Genomic DNA, 17,324 nt, shown 5'->3' on the forward strand with positions numbered 1-17,324 from the left:
CAGCGGCCATAAGTGAAAAATGGTCATAAGTCACTTTTTTCAGGGCTGTTGTAACTTTGGTTACTAAGGGAACTGTTATAAGTCACACACATACACACCAGTATATATCCCAAATACACTCATTTGTATACATGTTGTTCTGTCATGTGTAGCTTTTTATACAGAACATTCCCTTTGGTATACCTTTGCATAGGGTTCCTGAGCTTGGAAATATTCCAAGACAAAGTGTCTACTTGCATCTGGATTGATTCCATTTTCATGGGTCACACAATTTTTCTTGGGGAAGTGGAGGGAGCAGGGAACCTCCATCCCATCTCAGGGAGCAGATTCACAGGGATATTGCCATAGCTTTTAATTTGTATTAGAAATGTTCAGAACTACAAAAGTGTGGTGTAAATGAGACCCTTCAGATCAAATGTTGGATGAAGTCCAAGGGGCGCTGACATGGCATTATTCTTTGGACATAAAAATAAAGGGGAAATCAGTGTGGATGAATTTATGGGGAAAAGCAATTCAGATGAGCTTCTGTGCATTCTCACAATGTGCATTGTGCAGTTGTGTAACTTCAAAGTGTAGAGGTCCTTCACTCAAGAGGTATTTGGAGGCGAAACTCAACATGAATAAATTCAAATGTGCCTTTTTTCATGTGCATGGTTGATGCTTAATGCAACCCAAATTGCAGAACTTTTCTTAAGCAAAAAATGCAATAAATTGTGTTTGCTTGTATGAATTTCTCCAAATATAATGCTTTCATGCATTTTGTATGTATATGATATACTTTAATATATTAGTATGTGTTTTTAGGGGGATTTAATATATTTTTATACCAATGGAAGTACACTGCAAGGTCAGAAAAATGCAGATCTGAAAAGCTCATTTTTAAAAATCTTTATTTAGCTCTGAAAATGAGATGCCAGGTAAGTTTGAATTTTAATGTAAAGTAAGTGAATTTTGCTTCTGTGTCTGCTTGACAGAGTGAGCTGTGCTAGCATGTATATATTTACTTACAATTCACAGAGAAAAATTTAGAGACAGAAGGAAGCAAGAAACAAAAACACTAAAGTGAAGCAGAAGCCAAGTGCATGCATGCAGTTTATTGAAAATATAGAAAGAAGCTTGGAGTGCTTAACAAGGAGCAAAATATAGCAACAATACAGATATTAATGATATACATGTCCTTTGCAACTAATCCTTAATCAGTAATGTATGCATTGAACTATGGCAAAGCACACTTAATTAAAAAGATGCAACGGAATTTCACACTACAAGGAGGAAACCTCCTGGCGTGTTATTTCTACTAATCTTTTTTGACAGAAACTTGGCTTTTACCAGTAACATCTGAGTGCAGAAGCAAACCGCCTACGTGCATCGTTCTCTTCATCCAAACATTTCATAATTTCAGTTCTGAACACAGCATAGAAATTTTTTAACAAGTGGGAAAATGAACCCGATCCCCATCCCCAGTCTAACTGCAAGTCTAGCTGTAACAGGGAAGAAAAGTGCCGTAAATAACAAAGGAGGAATGGGGGCAAAGAAGTCAAAGATCAAGTGTTAAAAATGTGTATGTAGTGAATCTTGACATGAGGGAGGGGAGAGGCAGGGGAAAGAAATGTTATTTGCAATCCCATCTTGGACAGTGAATGTGTGGCTTCCCTTTCTGAAATGATTTGCTAGGCACCAAGGACAAAAAGGAAATCAAAAACTAAAATAAAATCCCAAATTCAAAAACAGGCAAAAAAATTTAAAATATTCCCAGTGTAGACTGAAGGAAAAGGAGCATACATGGTTGGAGACGTCTTGAAGAGTCTTAAAGACAGAAAACCCCCGCCATTACCTGCTGAAGCAATCTACAGTAAGCTATCTCAAATAAATATAAGGTCCTGCTATTTCTTTCCCATGGGGTGGATAATCCAGAGGCCCTGTGAAGTTCCAGATGCCTAGGCATGCACCCCCCCCCAAGTCTATTCAACCCTGTTCAGCCATTCAGCTGGTCTCTAAAATTGAGCAATTCATCAGGGTTGGTTCTGGGGCGGGGGGAGGAAAGGAATGGCAGAAATGGAGGGGTTCTCAATTTTCCCTTTGAGAGGATTGATTCTGAATCTGCTATGAGCCAGTGGGTGGACTCATTTGTGGTGGCCATGCCCAATAACTGAGGCTGGCTCCTGGCACACCCCCAAACCCTCAATATTGTCTTAAATCTAGAGCATGGCTGTTCCCAGTCATGAATTTAATGATTCATGCATCTGTCTCCACATGAAGTTCCTTCTTCCCAGCTCCTGGGATTTAGTACATAAATTTTCTGACTGAAGAACTGACTGATGTGACTTGGACATTTCTAAGCCCAGAGCTGCTCTCACCACGGGAAGCCCCAAACATAGCTCCGGAGATGCCTCCAGCCCCAGAACTATGCATTCCCATGCTAGACCCACCAGGAGAACAGGTGGCTCCTACACTATGGTGCATTCCACCATGGTGACTACTTGCACAGTTTCCATCTGCAGAAAGACCTGAGTTATGTCTCCCACCTCCAGAGGTCATTACATGCTTGGTGGTAACATTGCCTGTGTAGCCACCACTGCTGGCACTAACCCCTCCTGCAGTTCCCAACCCAGCCCCATGTACCATCCCATGATTAATTCCAGCTGCCATGCCTGCGGAACCTCCTGTAGTCCTGGAGCCCATAGTGTGGACACAAGGTGCATTCCCAGTAGTGAAGCCTTCTCCTGCGCCATTGAAGTTCCCATGATTGTGTTCCATGCCTCTTCCTGCAGCAGCACCATAGGCCACACCGACTCCCATTCCAGGGGCACACTCACCCACTGGGTAGCCTCCACTAACCATTGCTGTAAAGGTGGCAAACAAGAGAGGTTCTATTACTTTGATGGCAGGCTTGAAAACATCAAGCACACAATATCAGGTTGCACATTTTTAAGCGGGGTAAGGGGATGTTGAATGTACTCACCAACACTGACAGGGTTGCCTGTGTAAATCCTGTTAGGATGAGAAAAGTGAAAATTAGAACCCGAAGTGCAGGATGGCTATACGGACCATATTCTTTAAAGACTCAATATTTCAAAAACAAACATATTGCATTCTTTGTCTATGGATAGTGTCTATTCACTATCATAATTGTTAGCATCACTTCTTTAAGTAGGATATTCTGGCTTGTGGCTAGCACGTCTGAACGGCAGAAATCTATGCGGTCTTTAAATGGAAGCAAAGCCACGTTTTTCTGCCATATGATGTTGGCTGGGTTTTGGTAACTCAGTCCTATTGATGCTCAGAAAGGTGGGGGAGGGGACCCCAAGTATCATGGCCCCATTGGCTCCTGATTTGGAGGAGGAGTTGGAACCAGGAGCATCCGATGGGGATGGCATGTGTACCCTGGAATGACTGGAGAGGCCAGAGGCTGAGGATTATGCTGTCCCAGGTCCCTTCAGCATTGGAGGAGGTGGTTGACTAGACAGAGATCTGTCTGCCCTCACAAATGCAGAGAAGGATCAGCTGCAGGCAGGCAATAATGAAGAGAGGCAACAGATCCCCTCTAATGAGAAACAGCTGCCTCCTCCACCCACTCCGAGGGCACAGAGAATGGAGTAGAGGGAAACTCAAAGGAGATTTGTGAGGCTGCTGGTAAGGAGGCTACCCCACCGTTTCTTAAAAGAAACACCTGGCTTGAGCTGATTTAATCAGAGGCTAGGGAAGAGTGATTTTGATAGGAACAATTGTTTACTTCAGCCTGCACTTCCCCGGTCATTGTAAACCCTGACTTCGAATCGTATTTCTGCCCTGTGGAATTTGAACCTTGCTTGTGGACTCTGGACCTAGTCTTGTGGACTTTTGGAACCTTGTTTATGGACTGTAGGTTTCCTTGTAAATCAGCTTTGATGAATATTAGATTTAATTTATGGGACTGTGTGGCCGTGAGAGTAGGCTGCCTTTGGGAAAGTTTGGGATGGAGCTTTACTGACTGTTGTAGGGCCATTTGTCATGGGATAGCAGAGCAATAAAGGACTTGATTGAAGCCCGTCCCTCCTACACAACCTGAATCATAACACAAGTATAATATGTGAGGGTTTCATCCTTACAGTTAAGAAATGAATGAAATAGGAGAGAAGATCTGTTTACAGGTGCCTCATATTCTATTTGTCCAACTGTCCATGTGTTGAGAGAACATCTATTGATTAGCCTTCCCCAGCCTGATTACCTCTAGAACCAGATAGTCTATAGCTTCCCAAGCTCTCAACAAATAAAGGCTGGTTCTCTCTGGTAGAGAACCTAGGGAGTTGTAGTCTAAAATACTGAGAAGTTATGAAGAAGAGTCTATCCTATGTGCATAGATTCCACCTCCCTCCTGATGCAGAAACATGCACAAATATTTAGCATTATATAAAAAATAAATAAATAAATAAAAACAACAACAACAACATCCTGACACTACTTGAACACCATCAACATTGAAAAAAATCACCACCAGTCAATTGCAAAAGGCAGCTTTACTTGAAACAGGTTACACCTTGCTACAATACCTTTAACACCCTCAAACAACATCTGTCTATCCTAAGACTCAATAGGTGGATACAAATGCCAAATCCAGTCTTAACATCTGGCTGATTGTGCAACCAACATAGTAAAGCTTATGAAAAGTTGAATGAGGTGAATCAACCTTCCCAGGTGCAAAACTCTAGAGAATTCTTTGCTGCCATCTAGTAGCTCAGTGGATTCTTGTACTACATATCTGATTTCCAAAAAGAGAAAGTAGAATATAGTTTCCAAGCATTGCAAAGAATAACATCTGTTGGAAATCATATCTTCCTGATTCTGGAAAGGTAACTATAGAGGTCTCCCAGTTAAAATTAATTTATATTCTCAGGATGGGTATATAACTGTGATGGCAAACCTATGGCATGAGTGCCAGAAGTGCAGAACCCTCTCTGTGGGCACATGTGCAGTGGCCAGCTGCTCTTCTGGGTTACAGCACATACATGCCCACCGGACAGCTGGTCTTCACACAAAGACCTGCTGTCCGGCACGCATGCACGTGCTGTAACCTGGAAAAGCTGGTTGCCACGAGCATATGCACCGGCCAGCTGCTCGGTTCCGGAGCACACGCACATTCTAGTTTCAGCACTTGATGCCGAAAAGGTTAGCTCTCACTGGTATATAAGGACATTTCTTATCCAGTATTCAATTCTTTATTTTATTTTTAGAATTGTATAGTACATTATTCCTAGCCTCACCCAATCAAACCATCTAATAACATTGGTGATTTATTGAGTATCTTTCCTTCCATAAATATAGCATATCACCAATTTGATGCCTTCCTTTTTAGTCTAGCATTCTAAATGCCGATTTCTCATTTTAACATCTTTTATAACCAACATGTATAACATAGCAATCTAGGTGTTTGGGTGTTCAACTTCCCATTATTCTTGACTACTGACCATATTGAACAGGATGAATAGAAACCCAACAAAATCTAGACAGATTAAACCACAGATTGCTACGCCTGATGATAGCTGGGCATTACAAATATGTGTTTTTATTTTTTCCTAAGTATATTTAGAAGTGCACCTCACCTGCTCTCCTCTCCTTCCAGCAGTGCCTTGTAGGTAGCGATTTCAATATCTAGAGCCAGCTTGGTGTTTAGCAGCTCCTGGTAATCACGGAGCAGGCATGTCAGTTTATCTTTAGACTGCTGGTAGGCTGTCTGCAGGTCAACGTGCTTACTACGAGCATCTTTTAGGGCAATGTCACCACGTTGCTCAGAGTCACAAATGGCTGACTGAAGACTGGCAACCTAGGATCAGGAGAAGAAAAGCTTAAGGAAACACAGTATCAACTGATTAAGACAGAGCGTGAAACAGAGATATGTTGAATCTGATTCATGAGTTTTGAAGAAACTATTTAAAGATAATCACTGTCTTTCCTCTCAGCTAATTAAATTGGTCAGTACATTGGTAGAAAACAGATAGAGAAGACACATGGAACAAACAGGGAAGTTACTTGGAGTCTGAGAAATAGGGGAAACTACATATTAAGCATGTGAAAATCCACCATGATACTTATTGTTTAATGCCTATGCTCCAATGTTGAAACACTGTACATTCTCTCCACCCACCCTGCTTCCATCACTATCACCATTCAATCTGTTGTCCAGCAGCTCATCCCAAAGGTACTTTTTCAAAAGGCAACAAGACTTTTTTTCCCCTTGAAGACATTTCACTTCTCATCCAAGAAGTTGGGACAACCTAGATATCTGAGAATCTCCATAGACATGCCCAGCAGTCACTTATGCAATGAACAGGCAGCTTGGCACGGAGAAGTGATGGGATGGGGACTTAGCAGTTAAGGCAAGTGATACCAAAGAAGGAAGAAACTAAGATGTAGATTGCATCAGCAGTATCAGCCTCCTTGTTCTCTTGCTATAAATTTTACTGCCATAATAAATAGTGGTAGCATACATATTCAGTCATTGAGAGCTAATCATATTTCCAAGAAAAGGAATATACCGGAAGGTATCATTCCTGATTGAATATTTCACTCAGATAGATTTGATAAGCATGTTATGACATAATATTCCTGCCAACCAGGTGGCAGAGTAATTGTGCTATTTTTAATCCAGGCCTTGCTTTAACTTGCTCTTTAGATTTCTTCCCCACTTCCAGATCGCGTTAGCAAACTTCACTTTATTTCATTTCAATTTTTGCTGTTCCAGGGCGCTAGGTTTTATCTATGTAAACCAATCTAATTCGAATATATTTTCATTTTGCTGTGAAGAAGTGAAGGCTGATCATGCTTTCTTGAGCAGAAGTAATTGCAATATTTATGCCTAAACTGCCAATTTTATTTCCTAGTCTGGGTGTTGTTTTCTAGAAACTTTTCTCAATTTATTTCTATTCTGTATCTAATATTCCCAAATCTTTATATATTATCTGGTTGTTTATATTATGAGAATTTGATAATCTGAAATTATCTGCTATTAGCATTTGAGGAGTTAGACTTTTTTTTAATGTATGTTTAAACAATATAATGAAGATTACTTAAATTTGATAAATGTGATAGAGATTACTAATTGTTACTCCGAATTGGATTAATATGAATGATACCCAGAATCAACTTGGTCCACACACAACACAGATGTATATTTAAAATAATAATAAATATAATAAAAAGCATTTGATTTCTTAATTTTATATTTCTTATAAAATATAAATCACTAATATGTGGTGGCAATTAAGTATTGAACAGCTTCTTTGCAGTCATGATGGAGATGTTACATATTTTAACATTGCCATGTATTGTATAATATATTCCAGCTTTTGGCAGCTTCTATTTGGTTCTAGCCACAGCAGGTGGCAGCATCCCATTGTCTTTGGCAAGTGTGAAAAAAACAAATCCAATTCAAACATGGTTAGGATTAGGAAGATTATCAGGAAATCCCAGGGTTAGATCAGAAAACTGGGAAAAAAAATATCCCAGAAGAAACTGGGAGCAAGTAGTCCCAGAAACCAAACACAACTCAAGAGAGATTTCCTTATTTGTTTTTATGGTAAGCGAACTCTATCCTTCAAATATTCTCCTCAGAAAACAAATGTACATTTGGGGAGAGAAGGGGATTATTCTATTTGCTTTTTTGGTGGGGGAGAGAGAACAAGACCTTGATAGCACAGAGGTTCCCTTATAGTTTTCCACTGTAGTATTTTCAAAATGAGGGTGAAAGAACACTTTGCAATTTAGTGCACACTCCAGAAGAGTGTCCACTCCAGGTCCAAAACTACCACAGTAGTTTTCTTTTTCTTTATAATGAGCCTCTTTGAAAGGATCAATAAGATCTTAAGATTCCAGAGAATCTGTTTACCTTCTATTGTAGGAAAACAAGCTCATTCAAAGTGAAGCAACAAAATAAGATCGACTCCCCTACCTGCTTCTTTGCATTATCACTGTCCATTTGCAGCCTCTGGACCATCCTGCTGAGCTCCGCAATTTCGTGCTGGTTGTTTTTCAGTTCTTCGTTGAATTTGCCTTTATTGTTCTGAATTTCTACAATCTAATAAATGAAAATCAACATCACTCTTACTGTCATTTGAGCAGTTGAGGGCATATCAACATTAGAAGGAAAAAAAACCCTTCATCATTTGCTGTGTTTTGTGGTATAGGCCACACCAGGCATGGGATATAACTGTCTATTAGAATAGCTGTGATTTGTAGGACTAAGCTGGACAGGAAGATTGCAATAGCAAGAGCACTTAGACTTAAGTACTGCTTCAAAGTGCTTTACAGCCCCCTCTAAATGGTTTACAGAATCAACATATTGCCCCCAACAATCTGGGTCCTCATTTTACTGGCCTTGTAAGGATGGAAGTCTGAGTCAACCTTGAGCTGGTCATTATTGAGGGAATCGAACTACTGGCAATGTGAGCAGAGTTAGCCTGCAATACTGCATTCTAACCACTGCGCCACGACAGCTCTTATAAGATCTGAAGAAGGCAATAAGGCTTGGGGGAGGAGGACATTGTAACTTTTTCTAGTGGTCAAGAGCTTTTCCTAGTGGTCAAAGCCTCTCACCTGACAGTCCATGCCAAGGTTTGCTTCCCAATTCCCAACTCATGAATGAGTTTACTCAAACAAAGGGCTCAGTTGTTGCATCTTCATCTGCTTGATTTTCCAAGCAAGGTCCCTGTGACTCTCAAACTAATACTCACCTTGCTGTGGTAAAAAGCTTCAGCTTCTTGCTTGCTGGTGTGAGCAATATTCTGATACCAGGCTTCTACGTTCTTAAGGATGAGGTCCATATCCAGGTCACGTGTATTGTCCATTTTCAGAATCACAGAAGTGTCACAGATTTGGTTGTTGCACTGAGTTAATTCCTGTGGAGCATATGATTCCAAAATAAGTTCCCACATCCTTGTAGGGATATATGAAACATTATATGCACAGACTATGGCATGCAAAAAAAACAAACCCAGTTACTTTCAAGGGCGCCATTCCTGATGCAACACATGCAGGTTTCTGCTGCCTGGGTCCAGGCATAGAACAAATAAGGGACTGTTTTGTTCTGGGCACAGAATGATTGTTTTGGTCTTGGCAGAAATCGCTTAAGGTGAAGGTGGGAGAAATGGGATATAAGCCAAATACATTGGTTGTTGAAGGGATGGAGGGAAGAGACTGAAAAGATGAGTGGGTGAACAGGACTCTGGGATGTGCCATGCTAGGAATTGGAGAGAGCAGTAATTGCAGCTGAAGGAGGAGAGGGATGGGAAGGTATTGGGAATACGGGATGAATGGGTAGAATGGTGGAATATACCATGATGGAAACAACTGACAAGAAGAGCTATCAGAGGGAATAATATACGTTATCTTGCCCCATAGGCCTATCTGGATTATATTTCACCTGAAACCCGGAGCAGCCAATGCATTTTGGGTTCCAGTTCTGATTCAAAATTGTTCCAGAACCTGATAGTTTGTTCCAAGTTTCAAATGAAATATTTCCCCTGTTTCTTGTAACCCCTAAATTATTACCTTCTACTGCTTAGCAATTAATGCATGTCGGTTCTGTTTTAGGGCCCTACAAGAGAATGCCAACAAAAGAGTGCATTTTGAACAAAGCTGCTAGAGCAGTGGTAGGTTAGGACAGCACACCCACAATTGTATGATGTTCCTTAAAGGGAGTTGTTGCTGTTTTCTCTCTGCGGATATGTTAGTAACAGGTTTCATAAGATCTAGATACCCACCTCTGCAAAGATACACCTCAGAGTCTCCAATTCTTGTGCTAAAACATCAACTTTAGATTCCAGCTCTTCTTTAGTGAGGAAGACACAATCAACATCCTAAGTAGAGAAGAAAACCGCATAAGAAATTGTATTTTTTTAAAAATGAATTTTAAAAAGTCTTTTTATGGAGCAGGGGGAGTTCATATATTCATTAAGGTGTTGTAATAAAGAAAACATTTTTGAATATTATCTCAAAATGAGTTAAAGAGAGATCATATACAATTTTTAAATCATATTTGAAAGTGACTGCCGTGACATGCCAGGCAGCTGATTGTTAAGCAGATGTTCCTAAGTTGCAGCATTTACTGTAACATCTTATAAATCCATCCAAGAATACTGATAGGCAAAGAATACAAACTTGGAACAGGAATAGATATTAAAATCTTTTCATCCCAGAAATCTTTTTTTAAAAAAGTATGTCCTCTGTGTGCATGGATCTATTGCCATCATTTAAGGTATCTACGGAGGTTTAGCTAGATTAAAGAACCTCCGAGTGCAAAGTTTCATATATTTTGTGTTATGTTTAAAAATTACCTTTTTCAGCACCACAAAGTCATTCTCTGCTGTTGTACGCCTATTAACCTCGTCTTCATACCTGCATTAGAGAGAAAGGAAGGCTGGTTCTTAATGTCAGAAACATTTAAATCAAAAGCAGGTCTCACTGGTGTGTTTTCATGAGGTAATTTTGCCACCTTTTCATTCATTTAGTTAAAAGACCTCTAGGTTCTCTTCAAGGTCAATAGACTCACCCCAGGTGGCTTACATATAACAGACGTAAGCAAAATGCCACAACAGTTAATGTATCCTTCCAAATAGTGAACTACCTAAGCAACAGTATGAAACTCAGGTAAAGTCCTAGATACTTTTTTGTTGGAAAAGTGATTTTTAAACCTTTTTTTAAAAAAAGCAGGGTGTTGATACTCAGATAAGCAAGGTGTTCCATAAATTGGAACAATCAAAAAAAGAAAAAGGAACATCCCTTGTTCTTACACTGTAATTACTACCCTGGAGCTATCATATCATGTAGAGAGCTGGTTTGGTCTAGTGCAGTGTTGGTGAACCTTACAATACAATAGCAGAGTTGGAAGGGACCTTGGAGGTCTTCTAGTCCAACCTCCAGCCTAGGCAGAAAACCCTATACTGTTTCAGACAAATGGCTATCCAACCTCTTCTTAAAGACTTCCAGTGTTGGGGCATTCATAACTTCTGGAGGCAAGCTGTTCCACTGATTAATTGTTCTAACTGTCAGGAAATTTATCCTCAGTTCTAAGGTGCTTCTCTCCTTGATTAGTTTCCACCCATTGCTTCTTGTTCTTCCCTCAGGTGCTTTGGAGAATAGCTTGACTTCCTCTTCTTTGTGGCAACCCCTGAGATATTGGAACACTGTGATCATGTCTCCCCTAGTCCTTCTTTTCATTAAACTAGACATACCCAGTTCCTGCAACCGTTCTTCATATGTTTTAGTCTCCAGTCCCCTAATCATCTTTGTTGCTCTTCTCTGCACTCTTTCTAGAGTCTCCACATCTTTTCTACATTGCGACGACCAAAACTGAATGCAGTATTCCAAGTGTGGCCTTACTCAGGCATTATAAAGTGGTATTAACACTTCACATGATCTTGATTCTATCCCTGTTTATGTAACCTAGAACTCTGTTGGCTTTTTTGGCAGCTGCTGCACACTGCTGGCTCATATTTAAATGGTTGTCCACTAGGACTCCCAGATCCCTCTCACAGTTACTACTATTGAGCAAGGTACCACCTATACTGTACCTGTGCATTTTGTTTTTCTTGCCTAAATGTAGAACCTTACACTGAGTGCTGAAACGGCAGCCTCCCAGTGCACATGGTCGTACCGGTTGGGTGGCTACTCTTCCGGTTTCTGGTGTGTGCATGTGTACTGACGAACTGGTTTTCATACATGTATGCAGGCAAGAAACTGGAAGACCAGATGGGCGGCTGCTCTTCCAGTTTCCGGGGGCTCCCACATATGTGAAGACCAGCTGGCTGGCACGCTGGAATCCGGAAGAGCAGTGGGCAATGGCTCTGTGTGCCACTTCTGGCATGTGTGCCATAGGTTCACCATTACAGGTCTAGTAGTTAAAGCACCAGGCTGGAAACCAGGAAGCTGAGTTCTCAATCCTGCCTAAGTCATGAAAGCCTCTGGGTGATTTTGAGCCGGTCACTGTGTCTCTGCCCAGAATGTCAGAATCTGGTGACAAGCCAGTTGGCTGATTCCTGTCATGGATTAACATTTGGCTGATCTGACAAAAGATGATCCTGCACTTTGTGGGGAAAATGCTAGGAAGATAAAAAGAAGAAGCTATCATGAACTCAGTAGTAATGTCAATTCAATTTAGATCAGCCTTTTTCAATCTGTTTCACTGGGATTGTAGCTCACAAAATTCTCAGCCCTACTGGCTGGAACTGCACATCTGGAGAGTGGCGTATGGGATAAATACAGATAGTCCTTGACTATTACTTAGTGACCGCTTGAAGGTGTAATGGCACTGAAAAAAGTGACTTATGACCATTTTCACACTTATGACTATTGCAGCATACTGGTGGTCATATGATCAACATTCAGATACTTGTCAATTGACTCATATTTATGACGGTTGCAGGGTCCCAGGGTCATGGGGTCTTCTTTTGTGACTTTCTGACAAGCAAAGTCAATGGGGAATCCAGATTCACTTAACAACCCTTTTAACTCACTTAACAACTGCAGTGATTCAATTGTGGCAAGAAAGACCATAAAAATAGGGCAAAACTCACTTAACAAATGTTTCCCTTAGCAACATAAATTTTTGGCTCAATTGTGGATGTAAATCAAGGACTATCTGTATTTAGATCCTGCTTAGATCCTGATAGACCTTATCTTGAAATGCAGCTGATCAGAATCTTATCTGGGGAGGGGATTTCAGTATATTGCCAAGCTTCAATCGTCCCAATAGGTTTACTCACCTAGACCTATATTCCTCAACTAGTTCCTGCATGTTCTTCTGTTCGTGTTCCAGTTTTTCTCTTTCGCTTAGGACACATTCCAGTTGTTTCTTAAGTGACACAATGAAATTATCATAGTAGCCTTCGAGGTTCTTCCGGGTAGGCTGAACATACTGATTCAGGAGTTCCCACTTAGTAGCAAGAACTTTGTTTTGCTGCTCCAGGGATCGAACCTGAAAGAAACAACCTCTCCAGTCAATCTTCCAACTAAACCAGTTTCTCGCAGTGGATTAGCTGAGGGTGGCCTTATACCAAATAATCTAGGGAGTCCTGCATCTTTAATAGTGAGATAGCTTCAGGGGGCTTTGGGATGTCTCACTTGCTTCTAGATTATTATTAAAGCTATAGTAGTTCCACCTTCCTTGGTATCTGATAATTTAATGAAAAAGCACAAATTATGTGTGACCTAGATTGTGCATCCTCCCTGAGAAAACACTTGAAATTGGTATGAATCAAACACAATTTTAGTCTTTTGTGTGTTTATTTTAAGCTGAAGGCCATTTCATAGATGCAACGATAGCCCGTGTTTGCTATAGTGTGTTCAGGAAAGAACCGCACCTACTTATTGCTCTCTGCAATTATAACTATGCTTGGCAAACTATTTTTTTCTCACAGTTCCCGAGGCTCTGTGCCCTGGAGTACCAGCTGTCTGTCAAACAAGGAACAATTCTTTTCACCTGCTCATTCAACCTGCCGATGCTGTTATTGCATGACAGGTGAGCAGATGGAAAGGGAGATGGGACCAGTGGGGAGAATTTGGGAAGGGAGCTAATTAGTCCTTGGCTCGGCTTGGGGGAAAAATGCAGTGGGTGGAGGGAATTGAACATTACTCAAAACTCCCCTATCAGTCTATCAGTCTGCAATATCTATGATCTGCTTCAATCAGTTGAGCATCTGGGCTCCATTCTGAAACAGTCTATACTGATCCAAGTTTCTCACTTGGAGATATGCTGGGATTGCAATTCCTCAGACTTTCCAGCCTCAGGGCCATTGGCCCATTTTCTTGGGAAGTCTAAGAACTCTAGACCCAAGACATATGGAGGGAACCAAATGGAGAATGCTGAACTATACCCAAATAATCTGATGGAGTTAAGATGTAGCACTGTGAGCTCTTCTCCTTCCAAAACTAGAGGAGGCACAGGCCAATACCTCAAAAATTCTCAAAAAACAAAAACCCCTTCATGTTCTATGCAGCCCTATCTCTCCGATGTGTAAGGATTATAATAAACTTTTTTTCTTGTTTGGGCAAACATAATAGTTCCCAAAAAAGGCCTTGCTATTGATTGCCATAAAGTGGACTTTTTCTGTGGTTGATCGTTTGTGCAGGAAGCCCCAACTATGATGTGTTTGAGGCAAATCATTGCCCAGGCCTTCCTTTTGTGAGCGTTTAGTTGATTTGAATTAATTAATCAATCAGTTAATTTGATTTGTTATGGAGTAACTTTAAATTATTTTTCTCTTTCTCTTGAGTGTTTGACAAAACATTTAAATATTTTATTGCCATTACGTTTGGCATCATAGCTTTTGCATTCCTGAATTATCTATTTTAAGTATTCTTTTTCTTGCCTACTGCTTTGTCAAATACTGGTAATTGATTGATAATTCAGTGCTGACACTTTAGGAGCGTTATATGTGAAGTAGTTTTTAATAAATATTTTATTTTTCTCTACCATTGGGAATTAAAATGGTATAGTTCACATTTTTGCCATTCAGGCTACCTATGATAGACAAACTTGTCTGTTATAGCAACGGCTTCATGCAGTTTAGATATAGATCTAAAATGGTTGAGACCAAGCTGAAATGATTTACAAATAATTTTTTCCTAGTCATTTAATTGATGGGCAGAATGAGCAATATGAAATTATAGCCCCACTAATGATGAATTAACCACACATAGACCACAAAGCATAAATCTACAAAGCAGAGCACAGAGCCAAAAAGGAAAACTAAAAGGAATTTCAGTACTGAATTGTTGACTTGGTGAGAATTTTTAAAAAAGCAATTTCTGTTTTTTTTTTTTTGTTTAGAGCATGAGGTGTGAGGGAAGTGGGATGATTCCTATTTAGGCTGGAAGCTAAGCAGGGTCAGAATTGGTTAGTATTTAGAAGGATGACATCTAGAGAATGTCAAGGTTATCAGCTAGACTTGAAACCTGAAAAAAACATTCCAGAAGAAGAGTATGGCAATCTTACTGTTACAAATAATATCCATGTAATAGATAACAAGGTAAAGAATATAGCTCTGTAAATCTTCAGCAGCTGAGCTCAACTTAAAGGAGGCTACATTTTATAAAACAAATGCCCAAAATATTGAACTCCAGATTTTTTTTTCTTCCATTCACTTGTGTCCAACAAGTCCCTGTAGTTTTCTCGGCAAGATTTTTCACAAGTGATTTGCCTTTGCCTCCTTTCTAGGGTTGATAGAACATGATTAGCCCAAGGCTTCTCAGCTGGCTTCATGTACAAAGTAAGACTAGAACTCACAGTCTCCCAATTTTTAACTTGATGTCTTAACCACTGCACCAAATTGACTCTCATACTCCAGGTATTCTAACTCCTTTTGGCGAGTGAATTTTTGCAATGGCAAAATGATCCATGTACTCAGATGGCCCCACAATTGCTGACAGATCCTCATTTGAATTGAATCAGTGACTGATCATCAAATGATTTTGTGGCTCTGATTTATCATTAGATTAGAGGGCATGAAATTTAAATGTTTTTGAAGAAAATAAAATGGAAAGAGAGGAAACGGCTTCTAATTTTTATTGCTTCCTTCAATTTTCAGTTCAGTTTGCAGTAAATCAGGATTTCAATCCCCGTTTCCTATTCAGATCTCTTATTCTCATGAAATGGATCTATACAGATCCAGGTAACAACTTCTTGAAACAATTACATTTATGAATGCCTTCTCCACCTGTCTGCCTGACCAAATCAATTGCATCCCTCCCTTTTATAATTTCATCTCAATTTTTTAAAAAATAGGATTTTCTATTCAGCAAATATAAAGTTAGATAATACTATCACTTATTAAAAAATGAATCTTAATCCTAATGTTAATTGAAGCTGGAACAAGATTAGGGTTAGAAAAACCAGGTAGTTTTGACTGACATATGATGGGCCATAAAATGGGAAGAGTAGAATAGTATAGTACATTTCCAGTAGGTCTGAAGAGCAAAGCAGAAAGATAGATATGGAAGGAACCAAAGCTATTGCCATTTAATGAAGGAAATCTCACACTACAAAATTCTTGGTTCAAATGTTCTCCCTTAGGAAAAAAAAAAAACTTCTCCCCACCCTCCTGTTTGGTGAAGGTATAATGCTAATCTCTGTCTTAGGGTTTTTGCCATATTTATTTAGATAACAGAGCTGGCAATCTGAATCCTAACTATATTCCCGATCTCTCTTGATGCACATAAACAAGCAAGCAAATCCCTTTTCACGAAATGTCATAATTCAGGAAAGATTTCTTATAATTAGTTCCTAGCATGGCAAGAAGAATGCAACAGGGGATAGTTGGATTCTTGTTCCAGAATGAGGAAGGAGTGTAGCAAGAGATGAAGAAAGGGGGAATAGGTGGATTATCCCAAATTATTCTTAAACATTTAAAATTGGAAGTTGAAGAGAGAGAGGGGGGGAGAGAAGGATGGACAAATTCCTACCTTATCAATGAAGCAAGCAAACTGGTTGTTCAAGGTTTTCATCTCTTCTTTCTCATGCGTCCGTGCTTTATGCTCCTCGGGATCAACTCCAAGACAAAGTGGCTTCAAGAGGCGCTCGTCAATAGAGACCCCCCGGATCCCTTCGCTTCTGCTGCTAGTCATGCTGCCCATTCTACCATATCCTCCATATCCACTCTGGCATTCAGCGCCCCCATAGCCTCCACCAAACCCTCCACCATAACCAAGACCCCCCATTCCCATCGCTTGCCCGCTCATTCCCATGCGCTGTCCACCAACTGCCCCATAGATTTGTCCTCCATAGCCTTGGCTGTAAGAGATTCTTTGGCTTCCCCCAGCAAAATTATTCAGGCTCATGCTGGAGTAGCCACCAGTCCCACATGATCTTCCATACGGCTGGCATGGAGGAGCAGAGCTTCGGCCACCCACCATAGAAGCAGAAGAAAATCGCCTTGATCCACCTACGCATCGAGACCCAGGTATGTTCATGGTTAGGACTGGTGTTTCTGGGTTTTTGAAAAGAGTTGAGCAAACTATTAGTGAAGCAGTGGAATGAGGGAAAAGCAGCAGAGTGAAGGCAAGAGAATCCCTTTGATTTGCAATCAGGGCTTCTCTCTTTTATATGGCTCAAGAGGTGCATGGGATGCAAAATAAAATTACACGAAACAACCTGGGTTTGGTTTGCCTAGCAGCTAGAATCTATGCTCCAGAGCAAAAATCTTTGTCATATGGGAAATAGCGTGAAATTAAAAAAAATGCTAGGCTTGCAAGCTTCTCTCTCCGTCTCTTATGTCTGGCTTTAATTAATCTGCTTCCTCAATGTATAATTATCATGCACCAAAATACTTCAAGTGGCTTATTTACAGGGCAGTTTC

The 17,324-nt window shown here is 40.3% G+C and overlaps 1 protein-coding gene across 1 annotated transcript; it reads right to left on the minus strand.

Annotated features, from left to right (window-relative positions):
* Window positions 1–1,074: 1,074 nt before the first annotated feature.
* LOC106543369 (keratin, type II cytoskeletal 7-like) lies at window positions 1,075–16,993 on the minus strand. Its single transcript, XM_087710441.1, has 9 exons — window positions 16,432–16,993; window positions 12,735–12,946; window positions 10,308–10,368; window positions 9,735–9,830; window positions 8,706–8,870; window positions 7,925–8,050; window positions 5,580–5,800; window positions 2,963–2,991; window positions 1,075–2,843 (listed from the first exon to the last, which is right to left on the minus strand). Exons 1-9 carry the CDS (start codon window positions 16,936–16,938, stop codon window positions 2,284–2,286), a joined length of 1,977 nt encoding a protein of 658 aa, XP_087566567.1. The 5' UTR covers window positions 16,939–16,993; the 3' UTR covers window positions 1,075–2,283.
* Window positions 16,994–17,324: the final 331 nt, after the last annotated feature.

This window comes from Thamnophis sirtalis, unplaced genomic scaffold (assembly GCF_051295495.1).
Source record: "Thamnophis sirtalis isolate CommonGarterSnake01/CBP01778 unplaced genomic scaffold, rThaSir2_p1.2 scaffold_3, whole genome shotgun sequence".
Lineage (NCBI taxonomy): Eukaryota > Metazoa > Chordata > Lepidosauria > Squamata > Natricidae > Thamnophis > Thamnophis sirtalis.